Source organism: Hyposmocoma kahamanoa, unplaced genomic scaffold (assembly GCF_003589595.1).
Source record: "Hyposmocoma kahamanoa isolate Upper Pololo Valley unplaced genomic scaffold, ASM358959v1 63, whole genome shotgun sequence".
In the NCBI taxonomy this organism is placed as follows: domain Eukaryota; kingdom Metazoa; phylum Arthropoda; class Insecta; order Lepidoptera; family Cosmopterigidae; genus Hyposmocoma; species Hyposmocoma kahamanoa.
Genome location: NW_020653851.1, coordinates 22,792,169 through 22,803,918, shown reverse-complemented (window position 1 = coordinate 22,803,918; position 11,750 = coordinate 22,792,169). Strand labels below are relative to the sequence as shown.

At 35.8% G+C, this 11,750-nt stretch overlaps 1 protein-coding gene across 4 annotated transcripts in view; it reads right to left on the bottom strand.

Annotated features, from left to right (window-relative positions):
• The window catches only part of LOC113229881 (obscurin), an 80,209-nt gene extending 72,951 nt beyond the window's left edge, over positions 1–7,258 (bottom strand). For all 4 annotated transcript variants that reach the window (XM_026463563.1, XM_026463564.1, XM_026463566.1 and 1 more), the window contains exons 1-2: positions 7,100–7,258; positions 5,889–6,054 (exon numbers count right to left, since the gene is read on the bottom strand). In XM_026463563.1, the coding sequence (XP_026319348.1) occupies positions 5,889–6,054; positions 7,100–7,221 (288 nt within the window). In that variant the 5' untranslated portion in view covers positions 7,222–7,258. The remainder of the gene's footprint in view (positions 1–5,888; positions 6,055–7,099) is intronic.
• Between the last annotated feature and the right edge of the window lie 4,492 nt (positions 7,259–11,750).

Below are 11,750 nucleotides of genomic sequence, written 5' to 3'. Positions count from 1 at the left end.
CATGGTTTGAGGTTTTCGAATGAAACTTTTTTCAAATGGTTTCTGTCTACTATTTTTTGCGTGATTTGGACAATTATCTACGTGACAAGAAGTTTTCTTCCCAGGAGGCAGTACAAAATGCTTTCACACAGTTTGTGCAGTCTAGATCGTCGGAGTTCTATCGCAAAGGCATTAATAACCTTCCCATTAGATGGCAGCAATGTATAGATAATAATGGCAACTATTTTAATTAAATAAATTTGTTAAAAATTTAAAAAATAAACAATTTAGATTTTCAGTACAAATCGGCAATTTCATACTTTAACCCCTATTATTTATTCTATTTTCGCTGCACAATCCCATCGGACTCTGTTCTTTGGATGAGTCGAGATACGACAATCCAAAACCACAACATTAGTTACCGAGTCAATGTGAATAATTTAAAACTTTAAGTTTATTTAACATAATTAGTCAAATAGCGAAATGTGAGCAGCAGACCGTTGTAAATTAATTTTCAAAAAGGACCGCATCTGCGTCCGCCATCTTGAATGTTTGACAACCAACTAAATGAAGTGTTGTGCCGGAACCATACATCAGTGAAACACTTGTGTATGGAGCGCCGTATCTAGTAGATATTTCACATTTTCATCAACGCATTATACATTCCAAGAGCATGACGACCGCCGTAGTCGAGTGCCTTGCACGCCGTTTTTCATCGGCCGGGTCAGTATAGAAAATGAACTTTTCTCTAATGTGTCGGGTCTGGGTATTTGTGGTACCGTCGTTGTTTCCGATTTTGGTATAAAAGCAACGTATCCTTAACATAGTGCAGTGCCACTCAGAGCTGTAAATCGCAAAGATCTGTCACCAGAGACATAAGTTGACAAGGCTTATGTACCTGTACTTTCACCAGCACCGTTACCCTTGAAAGTCGGAACGCAGTAACGCTTACATTACTGCTTTACGGCAGAAAAGGTAAGATGGCAGTACTTGCCTGGACGAACCCTTTCACAAGAAGCTCTACCAATAAAGTTGGGCCTGTGGTTTCTGTCTACAGCGAAAAGGGCGATTCTTTTTCACATACGCTGTTTCAGTACGTGATTTTCTTTTGTTACACCAGAAAAAAATCTTTTGGGATGATTCAAAGCATTGCAACATTTACAGTTCATCTATAGTATCAAGTATACTATGTATAAATTAAAATGTCCATGCTAGGAAAAGCTTATCACGACATATTACTACGCCACAGACCTTACAATTAATAATTTTGTTTCTAATTGTCATTGTAATAACAGAACTATCATTACAAAAAACGTTAAAAGGTATAAAAAATACCCCTGAGAATTGTATTTAAAATTACGTCATCAATGTTTTCTTTCTAATCAATATTTCCACGAACATATAAACGTATTTTACAAATCGTCTGTCATATTTGTTACATAAATAACCCATATAGAAAAAAATGTGTGAGTTCTATCTTTGCAAACTAAATCTTTTCTGCCACTTGTTATAAATCTGTGAAGTTTAATCTTAGCGTGCGAATCCAATATAACATGCTGACAGCGTCTGATTTCACGGTGTGTTGCCGATTGGACGCAACCTAACTCCTCAACCTCGGGTTCAATATTTAGGTGAAAATAGAAGATGATTTAGTCTAATGTTTTTTTTTCAGTTCTGTACCCATTACTAAAAAACTTAGACTTAGTACGTAGTAGATATACCTATAAAGAAATTCGATAGTATTCGTTCGTATTTGCGAGACAAAAAGAAAGGATACAGAGAAAAACACTTATATCTACTTAATTAATTATGAATATAAAACTACTCTATTTGCATACTTTACAGTTACCTGTGTTGCTAGTGGTGCAATTCTACGCAGGACGCTCCTGGGTAGAAATTATTTCTACTCCTAAGCAGTAGTAATTTGAGCATTACTGCAATCCGGTTTCGGAGGACTCTCCTATCTTTGCGATTAAAAATCTTGCCGTTAGACTCACGACTTGTTCGTCCCATCGTTTGATATAAAAAAAAACTTCAATGATTTGTCATTGATTAAACATTATTTGAGAGATTATAAAATGATTATCACTAATATCAGGTTTCTTACCACGGTATAACTTCTTTTTATTTTCCCGATATTTCGGAACGGGTGGTACGGAGAAACCATCTTCCCTGTTGAAATTAGTATGTTTTTTAATTTCAATGGCCTCTCGCATCCTGGGTAGATAACGGACTTCTTTTGCAAGGACCTTGCAAAAGAAGTCCGAGTCCTTGAGTTTGGGATTCAGTATTTCCTCTAATGAAAAATCCCAAACAGACGTAAGACTTTAGTACTAATTAATATGTTTATTCTAATTTCTATTAATAATTAATAATAAATTGAACTTAATAAAAATTCATTCGATAAAATAATTTGTAAAACTTAATATAGCGTAAATTGGAATGTTTTCTTTGTAAAATTAAAAATAAGGTATTTAATTAATAACTATTGTAACTATAGTGAAAAAAATAGGGTGGTTTGCATCAGTATTAGACATAACTGGTTGAAGACTGTACCACCTCAGTCAACCGTGATCATGGGACCTGTAAAGGGCCCGAAACGTCGGTTTGTTTGAAAAAACAAATATACGTGATTTAAATCCGGAAAAATAGTTTCATTTCCTATGTCTGTTAAACCTATGATATGGCTAAGTTCGATATTAAGTACCAATCAAGTAACTAAGATCACGTGGGAAGGAATCATTTAAGATGCCTTTATCTTTGCTTCAAATCTAGCAACTGCAACTGTTGCAAGCGTGTCGCTTGGCATCAGGTATCAGCATAAAAAAATTAAGATCAAGGCCCTACCTATTTCTACCGCAAAGCATCATTGCTGCGCTCCGAACCGAAGATCATAGAAAGCTAGTAAAATAATAAGTACAAAATATCGTCGCCATTCTCAAACTCGTATCTTAAAGCACAATGTTACTGAAATGCAAAAATGGATTGTATATACAAATTTTACAGCTTTTCACCCTTGATAAAAAATTTAAAATAAATTGAAAGTTTTGCTATCTTCTGAATAATCACTCTTTATACGAGTTTGAGAAAGTAAGACATAGATATGGAATCTTATATCAATTATATCAAGCTCTATCTGGTTAGGCAGGTCGTCGTCGTCAAGTATTGGTCCAATGTGAGGTATACGATTATTCACTAGAGGCTCCTAGGTCCACGAACATGTGTCTTGCCGATACTCACCTACGGTGTAGAAATATGGACGCTCGCTAAGCAAATGCACAAAACACAGGTGGCATATAGAGCGATGGAACGCTCTATGTTATGCATTTCCCTCGTGGATCGAGTACCAAAACTCGGAAATCGACGAAAAACGAAAGTCGATGACGTGCGTTATCGCATCACGAGGTGAAGGTGAAGATGGGAAATTTGACTAGACGAGAAGACGGACGATGGACCAAAGCAGAATGGTGGCCAAGTGGGTTAATGTGGGGTGAATATGATGATGAATGAAAAGAGGACAATTTGTAATAAATACGAATGAACAGAACAAATGAACCAAATAACTAATTGTGTCTTGGGAAAAGAATGCAAAAACTTTACAATATAATGATGATTCTTATTAGAAGCAGGGATAATGTTATGTAATAATTGCATCATTAGTAAAGGCGATTGCCCTCAATATTGGTGTTACGAGTAAAATCGAAGCAATCATAGTCAATATGGCATGCGGACTATTCTAGTCTTTGGCGAGTTGCCGACTTCGACAGCGCGGCGACGAATGGCGCTCGGCAGTTGGGATTCACTTGGTAATTTCATACTGAAATTGTTAGATTTAACTCTAGGAAGAAAAAACTAAAGAAAAAATATAGCCCGCTTGTTGCACTTTGATTCTTTTTCGTCCTACAATTATTTTATAGCTGCAATAAGATTGAAAACAAAATCTAATTACTGCGTACGTGCGTATAAAACTGCCTGAAATAACTTACAACAAAAACGAATGTGATAATAAGTAAATAATTCAAAATATTTGGCGCAACTCAATTTATGTACTTTCATTTAGCGCCATCTTTAATGCTATTCGGATTTCACATAGGAAAACGTATCAATAGAAACATGACTTGGACTCAAACTACAACAAACTAATACACTTTAATACCACTAGGTGGCGTTGAACGTTTCAACTTTCTTCGCAATCCAGTGTTGTCGAGCCAGTCTGTTAGATGGCGCTTTCGCGTGTTATATTTTAGATAATATGAAAATACTGCAAATGAATAACTACCATTAATCACTAAGTATACATTTTTGTGTCTTCCATTATGAAGTACCTATCTATATACTAAGGCGTAGGTGGAGCTCTGTTAAATGTTATACTTGTTTATGTTCATACACAATCATCTATTTTGGTTACTTTTTAATACTTACATTACAATGCCTCATCTTTCATATTATTCATTGGTATCTTCTGTTACATTATGCTATACCTATACAAACACTTAGAATTAGACATTGGTTGAATCCAACCGGATCGAAGGAATTTTTTCTAAGGTTCCGTATTTGTAATAGATAATTAATAAATTAAACTTTAATAAATAAAAATCTTTCTCAACTGAAGTTTACGAAAAAAAGTGTACCCAGACAACTAAATCGATTGCCTTGTCTCAAACTAGAGAATTCCCTGTACTATGAATACCAGAGCAAGGGAATTCATTTTGGGACACTACCCAGAAAGCTCATATCAGAACCAATTCAGAAAAGGTCCTATAACTAATCCGCGTCTTCCTTATCCAGCGCCCACTATATAAACCGTTGGGCCACTGAGTTGTCTAATTCAATGAAAACAAAATCACATGTCCACTATTTTTTTATTTAAAAATAATATAAATATAAAAAAAGTAAAATAACCGGTTTTTTCGTTTAACTTTTTCGTAAACGATTATATTATGGAGAACTGTATACGTTTTTACAATAAGATTCCGGAGCATATATTAAGATTACCATTTCCTAAGTTTAAGTTTTTACAAAATTGTAGATTACGTGTTAGTTAAAGATGTATGGAAAGGCAACGTGAGTCTAGATTCCACACAAATATGATTCAAAATGTATTCTCTGGTTCTTCTCAGGGAGGTCAGTGCAGTGAACGAGCTGTAGTTTAAAAAATGACGTTTTCAGGTGAAAAATGGTACCTATGGAATAAACGATTATTTGACTTAGGCTTTGGCCACATTTTTGAGAAAAAAAATTGTTTTTGTTTATACATATCTATCATCATATTTTATAAAATTGCAATAGTCTTACTTAATGTTTAAATTGGACAAACGTAAGACCTAGCTACCCTATGGGTATATGCCTAGCTCCCAAACTAGGATCCCCTGCACTATGGTACAAGGATATATGGTACTCGCTCAAACATGCTCACTTGCATGAGCTCGTAAGGTTCATCCGTCTAACTCAACTTACGCAGGTCGCACACTCACGCAAACCTATGCACACTCACACGTAGCCTTGCTCACACAGATCTCCCGTACGCACTCATCACACGCACTCTCACATTTTTTCTCTCTTTTTTCCTATTATATAATTCGATTCTATAGACCTATAAATATTGATCAGAACTTCTGGAGGTGGAGGCTTGGTGACCTAAAACACAGGGTATCCTAGTTTAGGCTCCAGCCTCTACGAATTTTCCTTTATACACTCCTATTATGTCATTTAAATTGTTATAAATTTGTGGAGGAAATAAAGAATTTACTTACTTACTTACTAGTCTGGGAGGCACATCTCTATACCTTGTTTGTGTTTTTTTGCAATAAAGTTATTTGAAGGATTTTACAATTTAATTTAAAACATTTCACTAAATGTGTACGTGACTGTATATTACGATATTACAAGCAAATATTTTGTTTACTAACCTGGAAGTATTTATTGACAGCTGGTTCATAGGCAAGGAGTTGCTGAGCCCTTGCCTCATCGCGACAATACGCCACGTGCTTGTCAAACTCGCGTTCCATGCGCAGGAGTGCCCGGCCGAGCATGCGCGGCTCGCCCGCGTAGTACTTTAAGCCTTCTAGTAACGCCCTGGAATAGAGAAGATGCTTAGTTTTTTAATATTAACATTTTGTTTGACCTAGGATCCATAGAATTTGGGTCATGTCATGGCGCTTTTAATAAATTACACATGAAAAAATTACAGGAAACAAGTTTTGTTTTTTGGGTTACAGAGCACATTTAACGAGCTCTCAGATTTTATATGTTACACTATTACTTCGAAATTTTGGGAACCTATTTCGATGACTCTTTTTTGTTGAAAAAGGGGTACCTCGGAGTAATGGTCACTTTTAAATTGAAAGAAAATAACCTAAAAAACGTAAAAATAAACCTAAACTAACCTCTAACGGTCACAAATTAGGGGATCAATGCGGTATATTGAAAATCACCGACTTTCCGTTAACCGATTTCAATAAAACTCGTCATATAGATGTAATAGCAACTAAAATAAAACACAGTGAAACCGGATAAGCTTACTTTTGAGGTTAGTTTTTTATAAAAAAATTATTATTATTGCGTGTAATTTTCACTTTAAAATAGTAATTATAATTTTTTTCTGCTGATAGGTCTGTTTCACCGATGGTGCAATATTTTGTACGTGCTCTAGTGTTCCACAAGGGTCGTATTCTAGAACTCTTCTCAATGCTCAAGTCAGGATTGCAATTGAAACACAAGCACTGGAAATACGACCCTAATGGCAGGAACTTGAGTATGATTTCAAGTGCTTTAAACCATACTCAAATCCTGACTTGAGCATTGAGTAGAGTTCTAGAATACGACCCTAAGTGTTCCACCCTATTAATTGGAAAACTCGAGCCGAAAAGTATCACTTAGTCCTTATTTATTTAATTATTTTGTGGCTTCGAAATAGCAATGGCGAAATCATTGTTAAAAAAAGAATTCTTTAGCGTCTTCAAATGTCATAATTACAAATTTGAATAAAATAAATGATTATTTTCAAATTATACTGACTATCTAAATCTGGAAACAAAATCTAAAGCCACTCAGGTGTGGTTGATTATTGGTCACACATTTTATCAACGAAACTATTTGTGTCGTCAAAATAAAAACTTACGTATTATGGAACTCGGCGATCTGCTTAAAGTTGGAGAAGAGCAGTTCTCTGTTATCAAACACGGGTTTGGGCGTAGCGGCCTTGTCCATAGGTTTCATGTACCGCTTGACCACCTGGTTCATGTCCCGCCCGAACTCTTCTTCTGTCTCGATTAGCTCGCGTACTACTGCCCTGAGGATAGAGAAATTAATGCCATATAGGTATTTAACAATTCTAATAACTATAATATGAGTCGAGTTATTAAGTTTTCGCGATTGTTTCAGAAATTAAACATTTTTTTTTCTAAATTTTTATTTAATTCATATTCAATTATTTTTTATGTGAAATTACTCCACTAGTTTGTTATAATTATTAATACAAAGATAGAATACTCAGAAAAATTCCTTTGATACGGCCGGATTCGAACCGACGTCTTCTAGCATACGTGCCAGACGCTATACCAACTAAGCCACAGAAAGAACCAGCGGACCTCACGAATTTTTCTATGTATTTGTTGTCGTGTCTTTGTATTTCGTTTTTTCAACGACTTCTTAGCCGTAGCGCCATCTATGAGAAATCTTAAGTATTTCTTCACCCAGTTAGATACCTTTACAGCTACCAGCCCTAGAGATGTCGCTATTCTTTGTATTTAATTTTTTTTTCGTTTCGGATATTTTACAGTTAGCAATGACCATGGGACCATGCCCTGTACTCGCGTTCTCCGTCTGACACCCGTCCAAAACAATTACTGTCAAATAAGTAATGCTCGACCAAAATAAAGACGCATTTTGCCAATGAAGTGTCATACTTGACATTGTCTTTTGATTTACTAGAGTATTACTTATTGGACAGTCATTGTTTCCGACAGATGTCGGGTGGAGGACTGGAGTAGGCCCCCTGTAAAGGGCCCGAAACGTTGGTTTACTTGGAAAAACATATTATATGCGATTTAGATTCGAAAAAATAGTTTCATTTCCTATGTATACAATGAGCACTACTACATTCGATTTCATCGCACAACGCTAGATGGCATTAGTTGTATTCTGAACCAAGTTATTGTTTTGTTCAATACTTCAAAGGCACTCATGTATTTCTCTGTGTATATCGATCAGTATTAACGAGTTAAGAGTCTTTATTTAGCTCGACCGTTTTGTCCGGTGGCGCAGTCAAGGCCACCAGTGTCCAACTACAAAATGTCCTTCTTTAGAAAAAAGTATGTACATGATGATGCTTTCTTGCTGATATTGTCTTTTCAATTCAATTTCTCGAAAAAGATCTCAATTCCTCGTTCTGCGCACTCCTGTAAAGTCTTCAAACTCATCAGCATGGTGGTATACTTAAAGTATAGTCAGCAGGTCAGGCCGAGTTGTCCTCAGTGTGCATTGCCAGATGGACCTGAGCGAATATCATAAGGATGGCCTATCACCTCTCAGAAGATTCATGTCTAGGCCTCACTGGGCCTAACCCATTTATAAGTTGTTCAGAGTTTAACTTTATCTTGGTATATTTCCAGTCGATAGATGAATTACGATTTAAAATCGTGAGCCAAGTGACTTAGTATCTATCTGTTATTCAAATTTCTGACACAATCCAGGAAACATAGGGATGCCACAGCATTACTACTGTGATTCATCAATAAACGTCCCCTTTTTCCTTGGTCCTGCATTTTGCATCGCGCTTTCTTTTGTTATCGCGCAGAGTTACCATGATTTATTTAATTTGTTCATGCTTTTAAAGTGTTTTATATTACGTCGAGTGACCTAGTGATATATATGTAGCTATATCATAATTCGCCTCAAGCAATCAGTAATAAACCGGCTTCGAACACTAACAGTTGTTTCCTTACTTCTATACCTAGCAGGGAGGTAAAATAAGTGAGGTTCAATAAATGAAACAATATAATTATAACTAAAACAACAATTAAATATAATCATAAAAACAAAAAAAGATAATTATATATTGTAAATAAACCAATAGTTTTACAGAAATTGCTGCGCCGCTGAAATAAAAAAAAAATCTTGTGTGTGGACCATTTTCACTAAGAAAATATTTGGTTTTGGTTCCGTACCTTTTCCGCGTAGACTATGGCGCCATATTATTTCCCCGCGTTAGAGCGTTTGTGTATGGACCATTTTAGTGACGCGACGTATCACTTAATTCGTTCGAAAAACACTCATGATTGCCAAAGACCCCTATCGTGACGTTTTGTTGCATTTGTTGTAGATACTGTTTGAAAAAAAAACCGCGAAAATTTCAGAATTCTTGTTCGTGATTTTCGTGATAGACACCCTCGCTAAAGATCAGGTTGCAAACCACCTTGGGGTATATTGGCCATTCTCACAATTCGGTCTACTCAGCCTAATCACAGTAGCCATTTTTTCTCGCTTATTATACCCAATAACATTGAAATATGAACACCTTTAAGCTAAACTATTAATATTTGTAAATGGTATTGGAATAGAATATACAAAGTAATTTTCGAGTTATTAAGACACAAATAATAGGGGTTAAAGTATGAAATTGCCGATTTGTACTGAAAATCTAAATTGTTTATTTTTTAAATTTTTAACAAATTTATTTAATCAAAATAGTTGCCATTATTATCTATACATTGCTGCCATCTAATGGGAAGGTTATTAATGCCTTTGCGATAGAACTCCGACGATCTAGACTGCACAAACTGTGTGAAAGCATTTTGTACTGCCTCCTGGGAAGAAAACTTCTTGTCACGTAGATAATTGTCCAAATCACGAAAAAAATAGTAGTCCGTTGGAGCAAGGTCTGGTGAATACGGAGGATGACGAATGGTTTCTAACTGCAGTTCCTGAAGGGTCAAAATGGTTTCTCGTGCTGTGTGAGGTCTCGCGTTGTCGTGGAGCAATAATGGTGAAGATCGATTCATGAGTCGGGGCTGTTTTACTGCTAGTTTTGTCAACATGGTTCGGAGTTCGGCACAATAGACATCTGCCGTTATTGCTTGACCAGATCGGAGAAAACTATAGTGAATAACACCATGCTGAGACCACCAAACAGTTACCATTACCTTTTTATTGGTAAGTTTTGCTTTAGGACACTGTTGTGGCATTTGACCTGGGGTCAGCCATTGCATTTTTCTTTTCCGGTTATCATAAAGAATCAACTTTTCATCACATGTTACAATTCGATCCAATATTCCTTCATTTCTGTACCGGTTCAACAAGGCAACACAAGTTTCAACACGCGTTTCTTTCTGCAGATCAGTCAAATCATGAGGCACCCATTTTTCGTATTTTTTTATTTTATTGATTTGACGCAAGTGAGTCAATATTGTGGGTAAGGTAACGTTAAACCATGCCGCTAATTCCTGGGTAGTTTGACTAGGATCGGCTTCCACTATCTCTCTTAATTCATCGTTATTCACCTGTGTGGGCGGTCTTCCTCGTGACTCGTTCTTTAAGTCGAAATTTCCATCACGAAAGCGTTTAAACCAAAATCGCACGGTGCGTTCATTAGTAGACCCCTCTCCAAACGCAGCATTGATATTGCGGGCTGTTTCTGCCGCGTTAGTTCCGCGTCGGAACTCGTATTCAAAAATCACTCGAATTTTCGCAGTATCCATCTTTCTTGTCTAAATTGAATAACAAAAACAATTGAAAGTCGATATTCAAATGTTTCAAATTTAAAAAAAAAAAATCACAGAAACCATTTGAAAAAAGTTTCATTCGAAAACCTCAAACCATGAAGATTCTATGAAAATTCAAAGAACCTATTGCAATAAAACGGCAATTTCATACTTTAACCCCTAATATTTTATGGCAACGGCAATTAGAAATTATTATTTTACATGGCTGCGGTAATTAGAAAGTTCAAATATTTTTACGAAAATATAAAAATTAAAATTAAAAATAACGACTAACAAAATATAAATAAGTTTCGTTACGATTTTCTACTCTTTCTGTAATAAATTACACCGAGACAAAATACGTGTTTGCTATTTTTTTTAACTTCAAAGTTTTTTTTTGTTATTATTATTATTAAAAAAGTTTGTGGTTCTGTTTAATGTTATTGATAAATAAGATAAAACCTTTAGAATAACGGTTTTATTCCACAAAAATATTTGACAACAATGAACTAAAAGACTATCAAATGTAAAGTTCAAAATAGACATTAGAAACTAAAGAGTTAGGGACCTTACGCACTAGCGGTTGGCCGCTAGGCGGTTAGACTCGAGCGGTCCAACCGCTTAACGCGGTTTCTTCGCGGTTGGCCGCCATAGCGGTCAGCCGCGATGAAACCGCCTTCGAGCGGTCCAACCGCTCGAAGGCGCGTGGCCCATAAACAAAATGGACGCCGTCGAGATAGCTTGTGTTATTTATTTTTACTCCCGAAAACAACGAAAGAAAAATAAAAAAAGATACTGGATTCATCCTTTACTAGAAACACGCAACGAATTTGGCCAGTTCGCAAGTTGTTTTCAAGAACTGAAGAAGCACCAAGATAAATTTTTCGGCTATGTTAGAATGAGTGTTTCGTCATTTGAAGAACTACTAACAGTTTTATATGACACCATCAAAGGACAAGATACTAAATTTCGTGATTGTATCCAACCCGAAGAGAAACTAGTAATAACATTAAGGTAAGTATGATAAATAAAAAAGTTTTAGTAGTTATTATGTTTTAATTTTAATCGCAA